The sequence below is a fragment of the Antechinus flavipes genome, chromosome 3 (assembly GCF_016432865.1).
Source record: "Antechinus flavipes isolate AdamAnt ecotype Samford, QLD, Australia chromosome 3, AdamAnt_v2, whole genome shotgun sequence".
Classification (NCBI taxonomy): domain Eukaryota; kingdom Metazoa; phylum Chordata; class Mammalia; order Dasyuromorphia; family Dasyuridae; genus Antechinus; species Antechinus flavipes.
Genome location: NC_067400.1, coordinates 286274416 through 286299305, shown reverse-complemented (window position 1 = coordinate 286299305; position 24890 = coordinate 286274416). Strand labels below are relative to the sequence as shown.

The 24890-nt window shown below is 32.0% G+C and overlaps 1 protein-coding gene across 3 annotated transcripts in view; it reads right to left on the bottom strand.

Annotated features, from left to right (window-relative positions):
- Positions 1–775: 775 nt before the first annotated feature.
- RPS6KA3 (ribosomal protein S6 kinase A3) overlaps positions 776–24890 on the bottom strand; it is a 99735-nt gene continuing 75620 nt past the window's right edge. For 2 of the 3 annotated variants that reach the window (XM_051985130.1, XM_051985128.1), the window contains exons 14-22: positions 23934–24058; positions 16762–16887; positions 14198–14287; positions 11463–11621; positions 9371–9532; positions 7650–7726; positions 5909–6026; positions 2959–3099; positions 776–1152 (exon numbers count right to left, since the gene is read on the bottom strand). In XM_051985130.1, the coding sequence (XP_051841090.1) occupies positions 1030–1152; positions 2959–3099; positions 5909–6026; positions 7650–7726; positions 9371–9532; positions 11463–11621; positions 14198–14287; positions 16762–16887; positions 23934–24058 (1121 nt within the window). In that variant the 3' untranslated portion in view covers positions 776–1029. The remainder of the gene's footprint in view (positions 1153–2958; positions 3100–5908; positions 6027–7649; positions 7727–9370; positions 9533–11462; positions 11622–14197; positions 14288–16761; positions 16888–23933; positions 24059–24890) is intronic. The other variant, XM_051985129.1, reaches the window with a different exon arrangement.

The window sequence follows — 24890 nt, the reverse complement described above, 5'->3', positions numbered from 1 at the left end:
ACATAAACAACTAATATTAAGCCAATACCACTCAAATTAAAAAGGGCAAGGGGAAAGATTTCTTACTTAAGAAAAACCAGTTCAAAGCAATAGGGTTGCAAAGTGGATAGGCTTGCTTTTTGGCATATTCTAGATACCATGCCTCACACACATATTAATTCACTATTTCACCTTGCCCTAGCACAACAGCTCCCTATATCTGACAGTGCACCTCACTTTAAGAACAAAATCAGTGACATAGAAATGAGGAAGGGTTTGTACAAGATCATAGTATTACATTCAATGGCTGTTGAGCAATCAGGCAATTTTCGAGCTGTCCAACAATACTGATTAATTCAGGTGAACTGCTTAACCAGATTTAATAGTCAAATTGATTCATAATAAGGTCCAAGTTAAACAAGGCATGTATACATTAAAGAAAGCAGTACAGAAATGTACTGTGTATGAATTGTTTACAAAAACATACAAAATGTTGGATGGCACAAAGGATACAGTGCTAATATAAACGGATTGTTTAAGTTAAGTGCTTAACAGAAACTGTCCATCCTTATAAGTAACAAAGAATATTTTTGGGGACAAGAAATATTCCCTATAAAAATAATGCTATATGGTAGAGTACTTTATTATTCAGTGTATGTATGTATGTATATATATATATATATATATGTATATATATTTGTGTGTGTGTGTGTGTATACATACATACACACACATACACACACATGAACATATGTGTGTATGTATATTTGTTTAATGACAGAGGTGGTGTTCATGATTCTTCTGGTTGATTCAGTGAACATATCTTCATTATTTTATTTTTCATTCCATCCGAAGCTCCAGGAAAGTCTAACTTGCCAACAATCATTTAAAGCGAGAACAGATGAAAGCAGGAGCAGCAGGAGCAGCAGCATTATGGGTACCAGCTGGGACAGTGTGTGCTTGCAGGTATCTCTCAGGTATGTGCTACCTGTTGCCATGATTTGTGCTATCATCTTATACCATGGTACCAAATAAATGGTTGAGGTCACTTCAGAGGGCTGTTGAGGTAATTTTTTTAATACCTCTCCGCTGAGCAAGTGTAGAACGGCCTACTGGTTCCAAAACTGGTGACTGGTTGCGATTTAAAGCAGAATATGTAGCTGCCATGGCACCCTAAAGATGTTAAAAAAAAAAAAATCAATATAGAAATTGCAGAACAATCAGTTGTAAAACAAATATGATATAATCAAATCTTTTTACATGTTACATTTAGTTGAATTATATTAGGTGTATGACTAAAATAAACCATAAGACTAAAATCTTTTGGTTAAAACAAATACAATGAAGGATGGGAAATGGGAGCACAGATTTTATCTGGTCTTAGGAGTTATCTTGTTGCAGTCACATTGAACAATCCTGATTCTTGTTAAAAATTAAGGACATGCCTTTTTGTTGTGGCAAGGAACAGGAAACTGAGTGGATGCCCATCAGCTGGAGAATGGCTGAAGAAATTATGGTATGTGAATGTTAAGGAATATTATTGTTCTGTAAGAAATGAGGAGGCTTTTTTCAGAGCGGCCTGGAGAGACTTACATGAATTGATGCTAAGTGAAGTGTATAAAACCAAGAGAAGATTGTACACAATAACAACAAGAATATATGATGATCAACTAAGTTGGTTCTTTTCAATAGTGAGGTGATTCAAGGTAATTCCAATAGACTTGTGAGGGAAAGAGTTATCTGTATCCAGGGAGAGAACTATGGAAACTGAATATGAAGTGAAGCATATAGTACTTTTTGTTGTTATTTGTTTGCTTTTTTTCCCTTGATGTTCTTTCCCTTCTGATCTGATTTTTCTTGTTTAGCATGATGAATATGGAAATATGTTTAGAAGAAATGCACAAGCTTAATTTACATTGGATTGCTTGCTGTTTTGGGGATGGGGAAGGGAAGGGAGATAGGGAGAAAAATTTGGAACACAAGGTTTTGCAAAGGTAAATGTTGAAAACTATATGTATACTTGGAAAAGCAAAACTATTAAATTTTTTTTTTTAAATTAAGAGCATGAACTCTCTACAATGACGTAATTTGAGAAGCAGCAGTACTTTGTGGCTATTTTTTTTTTTTTTAGGGGAGAACCTGTATCACACTACTGTTATGTGAAGGAAACTAAGGTTTCTTCAGAGAATCTTGCACTGGACAGTACACTTTAGATATCTGAATAGGCAGATGGAGGAACCAGGTAGGATCCTAGTAGTTGCCAAGAGTAATAATGATTTTGCTCAGAAAGAGTAAGCTTACCACATTAACCTACCTTGCATTCTTTCATTTACTATAAATAGTAAATGAACCATAAACTGCTTTTAAAAAAATTAACTATCCACTGAGAAAAACTTAAATATGACGTATTAAATTCAAATTTAACTAATTTATAAAACTAGAGCTAGGACTATTTCATTTCACAAGACTCAGATTTAAGTACAAGAAGCATTGGAATTTCAAAAATATCCATGACTTATTTTAAAATTAAAGTATAAATACATAGGACTTATAATGAATTCAGAAGTAAGTTTCCCTTTTTTGGGATTTTGTGAATTTTTAAAAATTCTGAGCTTAACAAACATCTATATATAAAAGATAGTTCCAAATAGGCTTATACAAGAAACAATCTATTCCATTCAGCTTACTTTTCTTTTACAATAAATAATAAATGTGTCTTCAAAATTGTTCTGCTTGCCTTTGATTCTTTCTGACCTGCTTCTGAATTAAATTTTTTAAGTTAAATGCTTCTATTGATTTCTCTTTATTCTTATCCATTTATTATAATATCAAGACAGCTCCCGCCAGAATTCTTCAACAGAGGGCAGATACTATAGAAAAGTGAAAAGAGAACAGCAAAAATCTCTAGAAATCTTTATTTTGTCACTGGTATCTCCTGGATCAAGTCTAAATAATAGTAAATTATAATAGCAAATTTACCTTTACTAGATGTGGAGCATCTTGTCTGTTTAGTTGGTATTGGGGCAACTGGTCCCAGTGAACTATCCAAGGATGTCTAAGTACAAGGGCAGCAGTTAATCTTTGATGTGGATCTACATGAAGCATCTTTGAAACAAGATCCTGTAATTATAATAAAGGAAAATTTAAATGTCTTTTAAGAATTTAAAAAAACAGAAGAGTCCAAGACAGACCCTTGGGGAACACATATATGGTTAGGAGTTGTAATGGGGATGATTACCTACAGAAGGAGATTGACAAGAAACAGTCAGATAAAAGGAAAAAAGAGTAATAAGTCTTACATAAATCCAGAGAGGAGAAAGTATCAAAGGAGTAAGGTGGTCAGTACTATCTCATTTAAAAGTTTTGTTTTTTTTTTTTTTTTAAGATTGGGATTTAAAAATTTCATTAATTGTATCAGTTGAAAGATCATCAGTAACTGGGGAGAGCAGTTTCAGTTGAATAGTGAGATCAGAAAAGTTAGATTAAAGCTGATACATGAGAGGAAAGGAAGAGAAGGCAATCTTTGTAGATAGCTTTTTCTAGAAGTTTGAGAAAAGAAGAAGAAAAGAGCAGGTTAGTTTGCTAAGCATTTTAGAAGGATGAATACATTTAAACAACAAGGATGAAAAAGAAATCAGGAGACAGGAAAACATTATTGAATATATTTGGGTGATAGAGGGAATTCCTTTCATGAATGAGTCAGATTTGACTGCTATGGAAGTATCTTGAACTCTCAAATTCTGTAATACTTTGATTGAAAAGTAGCAAGACAGAAAGGGAATGATTGTAGTAGTAATCTTTTGAGTGATAGGACCAAAGGAAAATGTGTAAAATGCTAGCCTTGGTTGAGAAGAATGGCCACTTCATTGTCAGAGACTAGAGCAAAAGAACAAAATACTAGATATCAAGGGGTTCTAACACACAAAGAGAAGATAGAATTGATAATGAATGACTTCTATTTTCTTGGTTAAGTAGGAGGGCAGTCCTCTATAGATGACTGGGGGACAGAGGTGAGATAAGAGGGTTGAAGAGAAAAGAAAAAGTGTAGAATAGTCACTTTGGGGAGTGGGATAGAGTATCAATTTTCTAAAGAAACGTGCACTATTACAAAATTAGCTTCATTTGCCAACATTATTATCAGTAAAATAGGCAAACAATGGCAATAAGGATAACAACAGAGTTGCAAAACAGGAAATGTTTGTGAAATCAAGTAAAGATCTAGATATATTTTATAGCTATCATTCTTTAGTGTACACTTATAATTTCTAAACAAGATTCAATCAACAAGTACTAATTAAGAGCCTACTGTATGCCACAATATATGTGTGCCATATAGAATTAACAAGGAATATATATATATATATATATAATGTAGCACAGATATAGAATTAACAAGCACTACATATATATATAGTAGCACAGATATAGAATTAACAAGGACTTTATATATATATATTATATATGTATATAAATACACACACACACACATATATATACAATGTAGCAGATATAGAATTAATAAAAGTGCCCTCCAGATGTGGAAATGGCTAGTCTAAAGGCACATAAATGGGAGGGAGAGGGGGAAAGAGAGGGAGAGAGAGAGATAAGGAGATAAGATGCCATGGTAGGATGGTTCAGAAAGAGAAGGGGTAGAAATGACTAATGAAGCTGGAATGAGAGGTCCAGGGCCTTCAGGGCTTTATAAGGAGTAGTTTATATTTTATTCTAAAAGAGATTCCTAGAATTGAGCTGGGGAGTCAAAGGCTGTGTCTATATTTAAATTATTTTGGGAGCAGTGTGTAGGACTGGGTGGCAAGATTCTTGAGAATGGAATAAAATTTGGATAATGTTATAACAATGCCAAGTGAGAAATGAGGAGTCCAGAATTAGGGGGATCACTGTGTGAAAAGAGAGAAAGGGTTGAAAGCCTGAGGGGAAGGGTTATTTTGATGACTATTCAGGTTTGGTATGCTTAGAGTAAACCTAAGAAGCCAGTAGAACTTAAGCCATAGTTCAGTTGCTTGGAAAACATCAACATAAAATTATGACAGTTTAGTAGTAGTATAGTATTTTCATACACCTTCTTTGTTAAATTGGTTGTAATGGCAATGCCCTTTCATAAGTGGTGATATTGGATATTTAGAAGATTTAGTGATTAATTTGAAGACAAATTATCCATGTTACAGATGCTAATGGAAATACTACAAGGGCTATGGACCAGAAAGCCATATATCAAAAAGATGAATTCCTTAAAAAGGAGAATTCTAAATTGGGTATTACTGGTAAAATAGTCACTGTTTTCAATAATACTTAAGTCAGGGAATTATTGGGGATCTTACTGTTTTTAGGAAGAAAAATCAAGAAATCAGGTTGATATATGAATCAGGATCAAATTATGTGAATAGGATAGAAGATCAAATAGGTTGGTATAAACTCCTAAGCCTGGCATCTTTTAAAGCCTTCTATGAGATAAAGATGGATTTCAGAATAGAGATGATGGGACAAAAGGCTTTTTAGTCACTTGTATAGAGGAGATAGCCACAGGAATTTAAAATTGAAATGGAGGAGTAGCAATGACAGAAGTGAGTCAAGGACAGAACTTCGAATTATCTTCTCAATAGGTGAAGACATGGAAACATTAAAAGAAAAGAACCAGGAATGTATAGTTCCTCCAGAAATCAAATAAAGAAGGAAAATTCAGAAATAGGTTATCAACAGCTTTAAATACTTCAGTGAGTTTAAGATCAAAAAATGTCATTGCATGTGGAGGCTACTAGCAACCTTTGATAGAGAAATTTCAATAGAGTTCTACGATGGGGGAGGAGTGGTGGTAGAAGTTGAACTTCAAGAATCTAACTACATTCTTGACATTCTTTTCATATGGTTATATGAACATATAACATATAAAGTTATATAAATATAAAATTACCTTTGCTGTGTCTGAAACGGAATTCCAGTAACCACCACTGAGTGAGAACTTTCCACTGCCTATTCGTGCCAGTATCTCTTCTGGGGTATCATCAGGACCATTTGCAAATGGAGTGTAGCTAATTTACAATAAAATTGAAATGTGACTACATTTTAAAAATGTGGTTTGCTTGTAAATGTATTTTTTTTTTTGTACTGCACTAATACAACCAAGGTTGGAAATTGCTCAAATGACAATTACATGCAGCACTATATGCTTTGTCTTTCTAACTAAAGTATGAGAGGCAGAGCCTTAGCCTCTCTCCTCTCAAATGGATACATGGATCTGTGTGTCTGTTGGTAGCTAGATGGAGTAATAGAGAATCATGCCAGAACTCAGAAGACTCATTTCCCTGAATTCAAATCTGGCCTTAAATACTTAACTAGCTGTCACTGTGGGCAACTCACTTAACTCTGTCTCAGTTTCCTTATTTGTAAAACAAACTGGAGAAGGAAATGGCAAACTACTCTAGCATATTTGCCAAGAAAACCTCAAGTGGGGTGATGAAAAGAGTTGGATATGACTGAAAAATCATTAAACAACTATATATATCTCTATACTTCTGCATGTGTGACTTGGGAAAAATTATCTAATCTCTTTGTGACTCAATTTTCTTACTTGAAAAATGAGAGATTTAGACTTGTGTTTTCTGAGGTTCCTGCGGCTCTAATCACTGACCTAAAACTTAAGCTTCATAATTAAGAAGTAAAGGTTAAGTTGAAAAAAAGTTAATTATCTTTCAATAAAAATAAACTTTTCTTTTTTTTTTACATTAATAAAAAACTTATGAAGGTACTTTGATGAAGTTTGCCATTCTTGAATTTTCAAAGATATCCTCATTTCTAACTGCTCAAACAAAAAATGCTTTAAAAATTGTATCCAACTGGCTAGATGGTAGTGTTGATGGGATATAAAGCTTGTTACTATTAATTAATTAGTATATAAAAGTGAAGCTAGGTGGCTGTCTTCACAATGTAAAACCAGTTTGCAGTATAACTACCATTTGGCACATTTAGCAGAATATCTCAGTAATAAGAGAATCAGAGCATTAGATCTTAGAGGTAATTTTATCTAACTTTTCATTTAACAGGTGAGACCCTAAGGTATAGAGAAAGCAAAGTGATTTGCCCCAAAGATTATATAACCAGCAAAGCAGCACATCTGGACTTTGACTCCATGTCACCTGGCTCCAAATTCAGTATTATTTGTATTATACAACATTACCTGATAAAATTGGGAATAGAAATTAACATAAAAAAAAATCTATTCCAAATTTTCTCTCAGTCTTGTCATAAATAAATGATGTGATGTGATCAATTCAAGGACTTTTAGACATTTGCAAAAAAAGCCTATTTTTTTGATATGAAAACCATTGTAGACTAAATAATGAAATACTATATTTTTTAAATACCAAACTCCAAAAGTTTATTTAAGGAAGATCCAACATGCAGTTTATTTTTATAATTAACATAAGGGAAATTAGCATAAGCCAGTAAGTCATTCCATAGAAAAATCATCAATGATAAATTGATAACAGATGTGATATCAAAAAAAACTTTAGATTTGATAGATTTCATTATATAATTAATTCGTCCAGAGGAAGAATAAATCCAAGGTCAAAATAAAAAGGCCTATATCAAACTTAAAATTCATAGAAAGCATAAAAGGCAAAGAAACATTTATGACACACATAGGAACTCACCCAGTAAGCATTGTATAAAGCAGAACACCGAGACTCCATATATCACATGCAGCATCATATCCCTGTCTTTTTAAAACCTGTAAAAACAAAGATAATATTAATAAACCAGAGAACTCTATTAGATTTAGATAATATATTTTTGTTAGTTAAAATTAGATTTGCATATTGAAAGAAAGCTACACAGAAAAAAACACCTGATATGATTAATCAAGCAGTTTGTCATGGATTAATGTGGTCTTTCAGTAGTATTCCAAAGTTTGATTTAAATTAATTTTGATTGTAATATTTAACACAAAGTTTAACTGTATACAGTAGAGATCAAAATAGCAAGTGCTGTGGAAACTGAGAGTGAATATATGTATACAGATAAATATATATGAATGACAATCTTCTTTCTCCCAGAGGCTTTCTTCTTTCTTGGAGATATAGATAATTAAAATTTAGTTAATGTTGTAAATGGAAGATATTCTAGAGGGTGTGAATTTAGGATTGGGGTTTGAAGAAAGGGAAAGTGATATATTAGAGAAAAGAATACTCTTAGAAAGTACATAAAGTATAAAGGTAGAAGTAGACAAGTAATGTGAAAAGTATGATAACCAGATCTGCTTAGTTGAAGCAGAAAATTTATGTTGAGAAGTAATTAGTTCAATTCACAAGTAAGGATTCTGAAGAATTATCAGAGAATTCTGGATTTGCTATAATAGGGAAACATATGATTTGATGTAATAGGAAAAACATTATAAGAAATAAGTTTAAACAGCTGGGTAGTCCAGTAGGTGGAACATTAGGCTTGAAGTCAGGAAGGCCTGAATTTAAATCCAGCCTCAAATACTTATTAGCTGTGTGACCCTGGGCAAGTCATTTAACATTTGCATGCTTGTTTCCTAATCTGTAAAATGGGGATAATAATAGCACCTTAATCTCCCAGGGTTTTTCTGAAAAAGAAAACCTTAAAGTACTACCAAAATGCTAGCTATTGTTCTTTTTTTCTTCTCCTTCTATTAAGCTCACAGTGTTGCTGTGAGGAACAAATGAAATAACATATGTAAAGCTACATAAATGCCAACTGGTATAATTATTAGCTATTTTTCTTTGTATTCTCAGAATCTGAGCACAATAAATGCATTAACTGATATACTATACCAGAGAACAACTCTGAGCATGACAGGTTTGAATGAGAAGACACTAGAGCCTGGAAAATCAGTGGAAGTGTGGCAGAGAATAGAAGTAAATAATCATTGTTGAGGAAATGATGTGGATTAGGATGGGGTTGAGAAAGCTAAAGATAAGAAATCTAGAGATACTGACATATAGTGAACTGGTATAATTTGACATTGAATCTGGGATGTGAGAGCTAGAAAAAATGAGGTCAAAATTATACAATGAGGGAAAATAAGATAATGGCACTGACAGTGATAGAGAAATGGGCGAGGGCAGTGTTTCTAGAACATGTCAACTATGTACAAATGTTATTTAGAAAGTCAGAAAAATATTACTAAAAAGAAATAAAAAACTCAGGGCTAGAGATATGATACAATTAGAATGGGGATCATGATTCATTGTATTTCTAAAAACAAAAGAGAAAGGGATGTCATTCTGATTAAATTATTCATTAAAATATTCTAGTTATATTACTAAAAAAAGGACTCTTTTTGCAACAAATACTGAAAATGCTTTGTTAAACTTAAATTATGCAAGGCATTAATAAATATCATAATTACCTCTGGAGCAACAAAATTTGCAGTATAACATGGAGTCATCAGAAGACCATTTTCTGCCCTTAGCTGTTTCGCAAAGCCAAAATCACAAATTCGAATAGATTCTGGGTTACCTGATTCATCTACATAAAGAATGTTGCTAGGTTTCAGGTCTCTGTGAACCACCTAATTGAAATACAAATCAAATTTAAAGTTTTCATTATTATTTCATAAATTAATTTGCAAACAAAATGGAAACGAAAGGGAGTGATTAAAAAAAAAAAAGATTTGTTAATTAATAGAGCATAAGTAGCTAAGAAAGACCACAAGCCACTCAACATTGCAGCCTAGTGTCTGATAAACTCTAGGATATCTACTACTGGATTAAGAATTCTATTTAATAAAACTTGCAAGGAAAACTGGAAAGCAATTTTGCAGAAATTAGGTATAGAACAGGAACATGAATTATATGCCATAATAAACTTCAAAATAAATATATGACCTTAATAGCAAAAAGATATATCATTTTTTTAAAAATGTGGAATTGAAGAAGGTAACTATGGGAAGGGTAAGATTTCTTAAGTAAAGGGACTGAGAGAATATTTTACAAGATCAAATGGACAATTTTGATTACCAAAAAATTGGAAAGCTTTTAAATAAACAAATCATTGCACCTAAAGTTAAAAGAGAAATAGGACCCCTATTCTATTCCAAGCCTTCTTTGTGTTTCACCAGTCTATATATGCTCTGAGGCACAAATGTGTTGTGTTTGTGGAGGAAATCTGGAAAGCTAGAAATTTACTGATCTACTCTGTTATCTTCCAAGAATCCTCCCTGTATATATCTTTTTGTATTTATTTTCATAATGTCTCCTTCATCAGACCGAATTCCTTGAGAACAAGGGCTATTTTTATTACCAATTTCTCTGTACCCTCAATACTTAGCACAGTGTCTGATACATAACAAAAAAACACTTAATAAAATACTTGTCAACTGATTTCAGAACTCTATTCAGCACTTAATGTTTTCTGTTCTTTTACATATATTGGTAAAGAACAGGTTTGGAGTGAGGCACACATTTTCAGAAAGTTAAAGATGAAATGTGTTTTGGTGGGCTATAGTTATTTATTTTTACATATTAAAGACATACATATTTAATCAACAGGGCTAAACAAATGATGTTTGAATCTGCACTGGTCATATATTCAACATTCATTTATTAAGAGCCTGCTATATTATGACTCTAGATAGTCTCATGCTTTTAACTGAATTATTATGAGTCTAAGGACAAACATTCAAATCCTTTCCTACTTTTTTTTTTATTGTTATACTTTTTTATATACAAAACATATGCATGGGTAATTTGGCTGTACTTATTTTTAAAGGAAGGTTTTATTGGGAAGTAATGTTAAAAAAAAAAAAACCTAACAAAATAAAAATCAACCTCCTTCTGCCCTCCCTTCCCCCCCCCCCCAATCAAAACATAAAAGAAACAAGCCATCCTAAATACTAAGTAAAAGATGTTTTGGACTTTTATTTCTCTAATAATGATTAAATATTTTTTCCTGACAGATGCAAGATTTTTTTTTCTCTTATTTTCTCTTAGCATAAAATGATCTAGAAAAACTGAAAATTTAAAAAGACCAGCACTTCCCTTTTAATTTTGTTAAAAAATATATACATTCCTAAGAAATTCTTTCAGGATTATGTTAAATGTTTTCTATGTTCTCAATCTAATTCAAAAGAAAAAAATCCACTCCATCCTTAGTATATATTTTTAAAAATAGCTACTATTTTATTTTGGAGCATGTTCAACTCTTAAAATTTAGTGTGAAATTCCTTTGCTTGTACAGCATTTAAAAGAAAAGGAATACATTTATTGTAGTCTTGGGTTTCAAAACTAAAATGATGACTCAATATTAGTTTGTTTATTGCTTTCAGATCAATGATATATACAAGAAAAAGAGTAGAACAATCAGGTGAGTAGCAGAGTTTATATAGTCTCTTTACAATCACAGAATAGTTTTATCTTCTTAATTCTAAACTTGAATATTAAAACAAAGTCAATAAAGAATGGAGATATTAGAAACATACATACAATGTTTAAAATACTTACTCCTTGTGCATGAAGATATTCTACAGTTTTGGTTATTGTAAATAGGACGGCACTGGCTTCTCGTTCAGAGAAAAATTTCTGTCTAAGAATTTTATCCAGCAGTTCACCTCCTTTCATAAGTTCTGTTACTACATAAACATATTTTCCATCATCATAGACCTACAAAATACAAGTATTATAATCAGCTTTCACAATGTTACTTGAGACTCCTCCTGTCTGAGGAAAATAAAAGCAGGTCCATTCTAGACCAGCTCTGATCTACCAGACTCCTCCTATGTTGGGCTCTTCTCTTTGGTGCTCTTTTTCATATGCTGTTGATGGCAGGTTTTACTTAACTTTCTCAAAATTCCTGTAATTGCCGATATGGAGCCACATTATAGAATACAAAATTCCTGGTTCCTACCCAAGCTATTCCAATCTGCATGGTGGAGTCGGGGGAAAAAATGGCAACAATAAACTTCTGCCACAAATAAAGTGAGTAAAAACATGATCTTAAGTCTTGACTTACAATCTGTTCTGTGGACAAGTAGCCTTTGACTAAAATTACTTAAAACTCTCAGAAAATAAGAACTGGAAGGGGCTTTCAGCAGCCATCTAGTACAACTCATACATGAAAAACAATTCTCTGTACAACCTCAACAAATGGCCATTTGGCGTTTGATTTGAGACTTCTCACAGATTTCTATATTCTGGCCATACTGCCCTACCAGTAACATTCTGCCTCCTGCTTCTGGGATTGAACATAAGTATCCCAGGTGTTCAAGGCTCTCTTGTATGACTTCAGCTTTGTAGAACCCCTAGATTTCCTCAAAGCACTACTCAGACACCACTTTCCACAGGATAACTTTCCTGGGCTCACTAGGTGTTGCTATTTCCCTCTTTCCTCAATGAACTAGTTTGAATACATTTATCTGTGTATATGTTGTTTTCCTCCAAAAGAATATAAGCATCTTGAGAGCTTAATTACATTTTCTATTTGTATTACTAATTTCTGGCAAATAAATAAGGACCAGTATATGTTTGCTAAACTGAATCTTGAACCTTTAACAAATGTGGCTGCCTTCCTCTTGGACACTGTCCAGCTTAGCAATGTCCTTCCTAAAATGTAGTGTCCACAACTGAAAATGTACCAAATGTTGTCTGACCAGACAGGATAGCAGGATAACTGCCCTCTTCATTCTGCACATGAGTCACTAATACTGAATTTACTAAAAACAAAGAAAAAATCCCACCCCCACAACAAACACAAATTTCTTTAAAAGTGATTATGATCTAGCCATTTCCTCTCAATCTTGAATTTGTAAAGATGATTTTTAATCCAAGTATAAGCCTTTATATTTAACCTTATTAAATTTCAGCTTATTAGAACAAATTATCTTGAACAGTTATTTTCTGACTTAGTCTTCCAAAGCATTAACAATACTGCCAAACTTGCTGTCATGTAAAAATTTGATAAACATGTTATTTATGACTAATTCATTGATTTAAAAATGCTACATAGAGACATTTACAGATCTTAAAGGCATGGCATTACAGATATTTGTTGATGTTGAAATCAAATCATGGACTACTCTTAGTTTGACTATTCAATTTAGTCCCTAAATCCACCTAAAAATAGTATCATCAAGCCTGTAATACATATTTTGGTCCAGATTCATGGTTTCATTGCTGCAGGGAGTTTGAAATGTGGAAACTCCTTTCATTAATCCAGATTAGCAACTGATTTATTGCTAGTTTTAGTTGCCAAATGACCTGAGAAGTTAACTGCTCACGATCACATAGCTAACTAGCATGTTCCCAAAAGCAAGACCTGATCCCAGATCATCTTCCTGACTCTAAGGCTGTTCCTCTAGCAAATAGGCATTTTTATTAATAAAATTCTAGCATTTTGTCAAGAATTTAAGTGAAGTTCACTGGCTTATATCACAGTTTGCAGATATTCTACTTTTGTTTTTAAAATTTGAGATGTATTTCACAGTCTTGTGAGAACCAGGCATTCTCTGTTTTTTCTTGTTCTTTTAGTACACTGGACCTTGTGACTTGAACTCATCAAGATTTCTTGGTGATATGACATTTGTTTTATTAATTTATCATAATTTTCCATTCTCAATTAGCCAAATAATACCAAATTATTCTTTTTTTTTTTTTTTTTTTTTTAGTTAAAAAAAGCCTAATTCTTGGCAGAAAAAACAGAGGAGTCAAATAGATCTGCCTTTTTTACATCTTTAGTTATTATGATCCCATCTATGAAACTCTCCCCTTCTTTGACCTATCTTTTAAAAATATGATATAGCTAATATATTCCTTTGGTTTTCCTAAGTGAACTTAATTCAACAACCATTTATTCAGCACTTACTGTGCATCAGAAAAGATAGTTGGGATACTAAAAAAGTGTTCCTGCCCTTAAAGAGTTTATGTCCTATTATAATAAAAGATCTACACAGGTACAGAAATCTGTATCTATCCATCTGCATACACTAAATAAATGCAAAATAATTTCAAGGGTTAGAAGCAAAGGCTTTTGAGAAGCAGAGATGAACATTCTAGTCTTGAAAATAGCTCATGTAAAGGTATAGAGACAGGAGACACAAGGTTATATAGGGAGAACAGAAAGCAGGCAGTTTTAAAGAAAGTAAATTAAGCTGCTGCTATATTACTATACTTACATAATCTGGGGAAAACTGCAAATGTTATTAAGGTAAATCAAACAATTTATCTTACAAGAATCAACTTACATCTTTTAGAGTAATAATATTTGGATGCTGTCCATAACGAAGGAGGATTTCAATTTCTTCTGTTGGGTCTCTTTTGCTTTTATCAATAATCTAGAAAGAAAACAACATGTGTAAGAGTAACCAAAGACTTCAAAATGATTAAGGTTTCAGGATTGTTCTTATGAATACTATAAACATGAGTCTTTGACAACCTATTTTACTAGAGCAAGAGTACAATTACTATACAATTTTCTATAACTATTTTTCTAGCACTTGATACTGTAACCATATTGACTGGAATATTTTGCTTTTTGTGTGTATATTCGCTGTGTCAAAGATAGATTTTTTAAAAGTCTCCAATTAGAGGAAAAAAATGTTAGAAATACAATTCTAGGCTAGTTTTATTATTACTGGGTTCCAAATGGAACATACAATAATATTAGATAGAAATAAGAGTTTCATAGCCTAAAGAAAAGCTGTATAAAACAGATGAAATATCATTTTACTCCTTCTTCTGATTTTTTTAAAATTTGAGATTATTATAGATGTAATTTCCAAAATATGGTTGGGAGATTATCCAAATTCCTTCTCTTTTTAATTTTTGTTCATTATTTGGCAGTTTATTTGCTCCTTTATAAGAAGGTGTTCATGAAAAGAAAAAGAAAAAGTTAAAAAATCAATTTTGTCAGTTTCTCTATTTATCCTTAGTTCTTTTAAGAGATTGGGCCAGGTTATGATGGAACTTTTATGTGATCTATGAAAGTCACTTACACATGCTATTCCTTTATTAATTATTATTTGTAGTTGGCTGTATTGAACCAACTCCATATGAGCACTGACAACTATGTTCATTGAATTCTTTATTATCTTAAAGTCATGATTAGTTTTATCCAGCTAAAACTAAAGTTAACCAAAGCTATCCTATTAAAATCCTAATGGAACTCAACTCAACTCCAATCTTTGTTTCAGATTCTTCACCATTTTCCTTAATGTTTTAACTATGTTTCAGAAATAATCTAAAAAATATTTGAGAAAATAGAATTTTTTGATAGTTTTAATATTATTTAGAAATTAAAATTTTCTATCTGTATTGTTCAAATGCTTTATTTTTTTTTCTTTTTGTGGTCCTTATATTTTAACAGTAAAATAGTTCAGTAATTAAGAATTCAAAATAAAGGCAAAACACGTATAAACTCTAATCACATAAAACAAACAAAACTACCACATAAACACATTGTTACTTGATATATATTTAGTAGCAGTTGAATTCTGTATTTAAAAACTAAGAAAGGTATATATATATATTAGAGGTGTCTTTATTGTTATTTAAATGTTTACACAAGTACTATGACAATTTAAAAATCGATACACTGATCAGACAAATGGTCTAGGGCTCTGTGAAAACCAGAAATTATCTAAGGTGTATACTTCTGTTAGTATTCCTATAGATATGAGTACAGCTGGAGCCTAACTGAGCTGGGACTACTACTTTCTACAACTTGTTATCTATTTAAAGTCACATGATACCTTCAGACAGCCTCAGGAAAAATTAAAACTTTACAATTTAATAAAAAATTAAAAAAAATTTTTTTTGATGTATACAACTCCTGAAAAGGTTTTGATCATTTTAGTAATTTCTGATTCAGCCATTCTGGTTGGGTATATCCTACTTAACTTGAGACCTATTCCTCTTATTTTCACAAAACACAAAATTTAGAGTCATAGGATAGAAGGGAAATTAAAATCCATTATTACGAAGGCTTACCAACCTAGCATAAATATTCTATAAACAAAGTACATAATTATAAAAATGTAGAAGAGTATTACTGTATCCCCTCTGGAAATAAATAATTGGATCATAGGTATAGAGCTGTAAGAGACTTTGGAGACCATCTAGTTTATAACTCTCCCTACCAAGGCAGGTTAGATTGTACTTTGAACCTTAACAGTCTTTGGGCACTAAGAAATTAAGCAACTTACTGGAGTTAGAGAGACAGTGTGTGTGTCAGAGGCACCTATATCTATGTCTTTCTGGACTTAAGGTCAACTTCCTCATATTATGCCATGCTGCCCCTATCTAACACCTTTTAAAAACAAATGCAGTGAAAATGAAGATCATCTCTAGTCATGTAAGAATTAGGTTTTAGTCACCAAAATCTCTGAAATACAAGTGGAATCAAAGGCTTTAAAAATTTAAGAACTATTTCCATTGAAAATGTTCCAGATGGAGAGTCAATGTTTACTAATCTAAAGTGGGAAAAGAGAAAAAACTTGATTTTAGCTTCTTATCTGCTGATTTCAAGCTAAAGGTTCAAACTTCAGAGCTCTATAAAGCTTCCTTTAATGTATTAGAAATACTAAACTATTAGTGGTGATGGGGTTAAAATTCTCAATGATAATAGGTTGTTTGTTGATACAGATTTATAATAGTCACAGGAAATTCAATTTGATCTTACCCTGATACAACAAATGTAAGATAGCCTTTTCCAAAGACGATTACAATTTTTAATTACTACTGAATTACATGGATGAACTGTAAAGATGAAATTAATTAACTATTATTAATAAATAAACTAAATACATACCTTAACTGCATATTCCATATTTGTGACTTTATTTATACATCTTTTGCAAATAGAGTAAGAGCCAACTCCAATATCTTCTTTTACTTCATATCCATCAGTAAACTGAATACTGTTCCTGTGCAACTGCTACCAAAATAACATTATCAACTGATGAATGCTTCAACAAATATTATAATTAATTTTACAAGTAGGAAACTTATTTTTTAAAAAAACTAATTACAGTTACTCAAAAATTTCAAAAGGCTGCATCTTCTGTTTGGGATTTTGAATTTAGGAACTGTATTATGCATGAGTGAAGATGTTCAATAGCTAGTGTTTATATAGCATTTAAGACTTCGAAAGTACAGATATTTCATTTTGTCTTCACAACCACCCTGGGAGGTAGGTGTTTTTCCCCCTAGAACATTTTAATTTCTAGTGTTTAAGGTTATTCTGTGATAAGTCAGTTTGCTTGTAGTACAGCTTTACATTGAAGGCTCAAAGCTTCCAGTAAATATTATACAAAGGGTACAATTTTCAAACTTGTTTTGTCAGTCAACATTTTTTAAGCACCTGTTACATGACACGCAGTATTCTAGGCTCTGGTGATACAAAAAAAGAGAGAAAGAGAAAGTCTCTTATATTCTATAAACACATACATACATAAAAATCCACACACTCACATAGTTTACATATAGATATTTAAAATAAATACAAAATTGATGCAAGTAGTTAGGGAAAGGGGAGAGAAAGAATACCATCAGTTGGGGCAAGTCAAAAAAAGGCTTCATGTATATGATATTATTTGAGATAGGTCTTAAAGGAAGTGAGAAACTCTTAGGCAGAAGTCTAGAGAAGTCTATCCATAGTCTAATCTCTGAGAATAAGGATTTACTTACACATCAAAAAACATATAAAAAATAACCCCCACCCCCAACGAATCATGGTATGCTAGCTGGGATGGCTTATGGACTTTATTAACAGTTTTTGAAAACTATTCGCAAACCTTAATTATAATTCCAAAGACCAACTAAAGAAACTGTAAAAAAGTAAACAATATATATGCTCTTTAAGTAAGAACTGAGTTGGATTTTAAATTGTAAAATTAATTGTAAAAGCAAATATCAATTTATACAAAGCTCATTTATACTTCAAAAAATTTTAAAAAGTTCATTTAACATGACAACCTAGGTGAATTATTAATTCTCACTTTTAAAAGTCCATCAATTCAATTTAGGGCTTTTGGTTTTAAACAACTGATAAATACTCACTTGTTTAGAATTTCAATTTTCACAATGAAATTTACCAAAATACTTGAGAATGTCAATGGAAAAGTAACAATTCTAGTTATGTGCCCAGTTAAGGACATTTCAATTGAAAACTGAATAAACCTTGTACAAATGTACAAATAAATAATAAAGTAGAAACCATAAAGCATTAGGAAAAGGATTTTTTATACAAATTCTTCTGTTCTTGTTTACTTATCTATATAATATGTAAGTACTATTAAATTTAACTAATGCCAAGGGGTAAGGATACAACAAAACAATGAACACTTAGAACCAAGACTTAGAGAGGGCTTTATTGATATTCTAGCCTGACCCTATTATTCTACATATGAGAAAATCAGGGTTAGAGAGGTTATGTGTCTTAGATTGCAGAGGCAATATGTGATAGAGTTAAGATTTGAAACCGAATTCTCTCATTTCAAAACCAGTGCTCTTCCTATTGTTATTTCTTCATGAAAGTACTAAACAATCACTGAAAATAAACCACAACTAGATAATATTTTATGAAAATCTTAACATACTTCATACTAAGTAATCAACAGTAAACAACTTTTAAATAAGATTGATTGTAAAGATAAATTAAGTGCTTACTATTATAGAATCTAAAAAAGTAACATAGGTGAGTTTACTTGACTGAGAGAGTTTGAGGAACATGTAATAGCCTATGTCTGCAGAGACTCATCTAACTACGATCAGGACAGCTCAAAAAAAAAAAAAAAAAAAAAAAAAAAAAAAAAAAAAAAAAAGGTCAATGCCTTCCACATTCTGAGAACTATGGAGGTTGAATGAAGATTTAAGAATACCATGCTGACTTTTTTTATTTGTTTGCTTTTTCTTTCTTGTGGTTTTTTCCCTTTTGGTCATATCTTTCTTTCACAACATGACAAATATGGAAATAGGTTTAAAATTATTTTATATGTATAACATATCAGAGAGCTTGCTGTTTTGGGGAGGGGGAAGAAAAAATCTGAAACTTAAAATCTTGTAAAAATGAATGTCAAAAACTATCTTCACATGTAATTGGAAAAAATAAAATACTATTGGGAAAAAATAGAGCCAGAATTTGAAGTCCCCTAAAAGGTCAGTGTTTCATGAAAAATTACAAGTTCATGCTGAGCTGGGTATGCTAATCCAATTCCTAGATGCTCTATCTTCTTGTATATAAATGTAAGTTTTAAAATTTCCTTTTATGCACAAATCACATGTTGATTGATAATACTTTCTTGATAAGAACCTTTTGTCTTAAAAACCTTGCCTTGAAAGAAGCACTCTAGAATGAGATTAAAAAATAAAATACAGGGCAGAGCTATCAGGTCTAAAAGCTAGTGAATGAATTTAAGGTAAGACTAGCAAAAACAGCATTAATTCTGAGAATTTACAGAATATGTAAATAGAAAGGCACAGCCAAAATTCGATAATAACTCTGTGAAATAAATACAGTTTTTACTGTGAAATGTTTAAATTAATTACAAATAGCATATTCCCAGGCTTTAGAACCTGCAGACTAAACAAAATTATATGTCCAGTACTTTCTTATGCATTATCAAATGGAAAGAGTTGTTTCAAATCCCAAAGGGAAAAATAGAGATTAAATATTCATAAACAATCTCTTGCTTTGTATGGATGGGGTAGCTGAAATAAGTTACTAAAATGATAAAAGATGAGACTCTTTAGGTCAGAAGGTATTCAATGTGGTACTTAAGAAGAGTGGAAGAAAAATATAAGTAGTTCCAGTAGTAATGAAGCCATTAGGCCAAAGCCAAAAGATAGCTCAGCTGAGTATGGGTCTGGTATCGAAAGGAAAGTCTGTTGCTATAAAAATCAATTCTGCACTGGAATCTGGAATATAATCTATGAACTAAGAGATGAAAAGATTAAATATTGACATCTTGGGTTTCAGTGAACTTAAATGGATGAGAATGGTTGAATCACAACATATATAACTAAATGGAGTAGCCCCTCACTGTCAATAAAAGATGAAAAAAGGAGTACTGGGATATAATTTTAAAAATGAAGATGTTGTTCAAATCCAAGGCAAACTGTTCAACATCACAGACATGTAAGTGTATGCTCCAACCACGGATATCAAAAAGGCCAAAGTTAATCAATTTTATGAAGAGCTTCAATATCTTCTAAAAATAACATCCCCAAAAGATGTCATGTTCATCACAGGGAAGTGGCATGCTAATGTAGGAAATCAAAAGATAACTGAAATAACAAGAAATTTGGCCTTGGACTACAAAATGAAGCAGGACAGAGGCTAGTAAGAGTTTTATCAAGATAACTTACTAGTCATAGCAAGCACTCTTTTTCAACAGCCTAAAAGGTAACTCCTAATATGGGCATCACCAGATAGTCAATATGGAAATCTGACTAATATACTTTGCAGCCAAAGGTGGAGAGGCTCTATATAGTCAGTTAAAACAAGACTTGGAGCTGGCTGTGACTCAGATCATGAACTACTTACTGCAAGATTCAGGCTTCAACTGAACAAAGTAGGGAAAACCATTAGACCATATAGGTATGACTTAAATAGCATTTCTTAGAAATATGAAGTGCAAGTGACAAATAGATTATGTCTAGTAGATAGAGAGCCTGAAGAATATAGATAGGTTTGCAACATTGTACAGAAGTCAGCAACAAAAAAATGATCCAAAGAAAAAGAAAAGCAAGAAAGCCAAATGGCTGTCTGATGAGGCTTTACAAGTAGCTGAAGAAAAAAGGAAAGTGAAAGTTAAAGGAGAAAAGGAAAGGCATATTCAAATAAATGCAGAATTTTAGAGAATATCAAAAAGAGTCAATGAGTTTTCTTAAATGAACAATGCAAAGAAATAGAAGAAAACAACTGACAGATTTCTTCCATTAAATTAGAGATGTTTCGTGTAAAAAGGGGTACAAAAATGGGACTCTTAACAGTAACAAGAGAGATTAAGAGTTAACAAGAATAAACAAAATAAAATCTTAACTTCACCAATATGGTATGATTACTAATCTAAAGCTAGACATTCTGAAAAATGAAGCCAAGTGCTTGGGCCTCAAAAAAATTGCCAATGATAAGGCTAATAATGAAGATAATAGAGTTCACAGCTGAGTTATTTAAAATTCTAAGATTATGCTGTTAAATGCTATATACTCAATATGCCAACAAATTCAACAGTAGCCACTGGATTGGAAAAGATCAGCTTATAGTCCAATCCTAAAGAAAGGCAACACCAAAGTTGCAATCAACTTTGCAACATACCAGGAAAATTATGCTTAAGATTCTACAAATTAGACTTCAGCAATATGTGAACTGAGAATTACCGGAAGAGCAAGATAGTTTTTGAAGAGGCAGAGGAACTAGAGACCAAATTGCCAACAGTCATTAGATTACGGCCAAAGCAAGGGAGTTCCAGAAAAAACATCTATGTCTGCTTCATTGACTATACACTGACTGGGTGATTCACAAGCCCTCAAAGAGGGCTTGTCTGCACACTGTGAATCTTTATGTGGACTAAAAAACAATAGTTAGAATAAAACTGGAACAGTTTTTAAGATTGGAAAAGAAGTATGACAAAGCTGTACACTGTTTTATTTAACTTATATGCAGACTACATCATACCAAATTGCGAGGCTAGATGAAGCAAAAGCTGGAATTAAGGTTACCAGGAAAAATACTAACAATCTCAATTACATAGAAGATACCGTAATGATAGCAAAAAATAAAGAGGAAATAAAAAGCCTCTTGGTGAAGGTGAAGGAGGAAAATGTTAAAAGCTAGCTAGAAATCCTGGCATCAAAAAACTAAGATCTTGGCAAATGATCCCATCACTTCCTGGCAAAGAGAAGGAGAACAAAATGGAAGTAGCGTCAAATTTTATACTCTTAGGCTCAAAGATCAATGAAGGTGAGGATTGTAGCCATGAAATTAAAAGATATTTGCTCTTTGAAAGGAAAGCTACAGCAAATCTGGATAGCATATTAAAAAGCAGAGATAACACCTTGCCAACAAAAGTTCACATAGTAAAGGACAAGACTAACATTTTAGGGTAGTGATGTTGTAGATAGCTTTTATTTATATAGTTATGAAAATGATAATAATACTGGCTAAATTTTATATAGTGATTTGAGTGACTTTACAAGGCTTTTCTCATTTGACTCTCTTGATAAGCTTGTGTTTTTTATTGCTTAGTTGCTTCAGTCATGTTTGACTCTTTGTGAACCCATCTGAGGTTTGCTTGGCAAAGACACTGTGGTCATTTCTTTCTTCAGTTTACTTTGGAGATGAGCTGAAGTAAACAGGGTTAAGTGACTTGCCCAGAGTCACATGCTAGGAAGTTTTTGAAGTTGTACTTGAACTCATGGAAATAAATCTTCCTGATTTCAGGCCTGGTACTCTACCTACCGTACAACCTAGCAGCCTGTGATATAAATCCATTTTACAGATTTTACAGAAATTAGGACAAAGAGAAGTCAAATGACTTATCCAGCCCCACATGGCTAGAAATGTCTAAGACAGGATTTTGAGTCTTCCTCATTTTAAGTTCAGGGATATACCAAATATGTCAAGCCATCTCTAGTTATACTTTTAAGACTACTAAAGTGATGATTTAAATCCATGTAATAAACTGGATTTTAACAGAATTCTAGTATATTTACTTCTGAAAACTTAAGTTGGTGCTAATAAGAGCTTATAAAGGTGCTCAAATATTTAGAGTAACAATTTAAAAAATTCTTTAGGGAAAATGCTGTCTATAAATAGCTATTTTATGATTTAAAATTTCTATGTTCAAATACTTGCCTTAAATTAACACTAACAAATGACAGCATTATTTCAGTCTAAGTCTGAAAGCTAAATACTTCACCATACTGCATTTATTTATTTATTTATTTTTGGCAAGGCAATTGGGGTTAAGTGACCTGCCCAGGCTCACACAATCAGTTAAGTGTGAAGTGTGTGAAACTGGATTTGAACTGGGGTTTTCCTGACTCCAGGGTAGGTGTTCTATCTACTGCACCATTAGCTGCCCTATATCATATTTAAAGAATTGATCTTAAATCTCTTAAGTTATTACAAAATTCATGCTGACCTTCAAATGAAAACATTAAAATGAAATACTATTTCCCAATACTAGAAACAGCTGAAGTTCAAAGGACAATATAAAGAAAAAAAAAGACATAATAAAATTCATTTCACTGAGCATTATTTATTCTATGAGGACAAATTTTTAATTTATTGGACAGTTTTCTATTTTTCAAAAAACAAAACAAACTACCACTTGTTTTCTTGTATTTTTTTTTTTATCATTTCTCCTTTTCTAATATATAAGTGGACAGAAAAATAATAATTATAGATAATGCCTTTAAGTACATGGCACTGGGGGTATGGCGTCTTCACAATTTAGGTTAACATTTCTTTTAAGGGAATGGGTTCTAGTGAACTTGGTGGCAACGTAATATATCGCATATTACTTACTTTTGGTTTCTGTATCATTTATAAAGAACAAAGGGACCAGGAGATTTTAGTTCACCAGAGCTTTCTTGGTATGTCAGTGGTAAAATAAATAAAAGTCAATATAGTCCTGAAAAAAAAAGCCTTTGGGATAGTGGTAGTAATGCTTGCTGCAATTTTCAAGAAATTATATTCTGCAATCAAATATGTGTTTCACATTTTAGTTGGTGTAGATCCTTGCAGGTTTCTCCTATATTAAATGAAGTACTTCCTGGATGAAGCCAAATTTTGGCAGTATTGAAATTTTAAGCAGCTAATCTTTATCATATTATTTATCATAATCTTTATCATAATCTTTATCATATAATCTTTATCATTTGGATTTATATCACAAAATCTAATTTATTATCATTATTTGCCTAATAAATTTCATTTTATTCAAGATTGAATTTGTTATTTAAAAATGCATTTACCTGGACAATTGAATGTACCCCCACAGTCTGCATTGCTTGGCTTTCATCATCTGATGTGATAGCAACAAAACTGAAACCTCGAAAAAGCTGATGTGCATTAGCACTAGGCGGAATACCAGGTGAATCTAAAAAGAATGAGAAAATGGTTATGAAGAACATCCTATAAAAAATTTAAAATTAAGGAAGAATTATCCTAGATTTTAATATTCTATGACTAGAACAGGCTTATTTAAAATATCACATAAGAACCAAAAAATCTCAATTGTTGGTTTGTATCAAACTGTCACATACACATACCCCAAACCCTCCCTTCCTCTGTACCAATTTACATTCACAAATATATAACTTAATAGTTCAAGAACTCACATGTCCTACCAAGCTGAGAAAGCTCAGCACTATAGCTAAATTTGGAATTACTAAAGTTGGGTAGCAGAATGATGAATGTTTTGGCCATTGTCAATATCAAGACTATAGGCAGAGATGGAAAGGATCTGCAATAGCACACAGATTACATCAACAACTCATGAAAGAATATTCACCAAATATTTCAATAAATCAGTTAACATTTATTAAATACCTACTACATGCCAGTTACTATGCTAAATGTTAGATGCAAAAAACAGTCCTTGACCTCATTTAAAAATTTCTAACACTTGTTTTTAAAATTTTTTTGAGTTTCAAATTCTCAAATGTTAGAAATAATTTCTACCTGTAATTGGGGGAAAATAAAAAAAATACAATGTGCAATTGAGGAAAATAAAAATTTTAAGTTCCAAATTCTCTCCCTTTTCTCCCTCATTGAGAAAATAAGCAATTTTATATAGATTATACATGTGCAGTCATGTGAAACACATTTCCATGTTAGTCATGTTGTGAAAGAAATTACAGAAAAAGAAAAATAAAGAAAAAATATGCTTCAATTTGCATTCAGATTCCACCAGTTCTTTCTCTGAGATG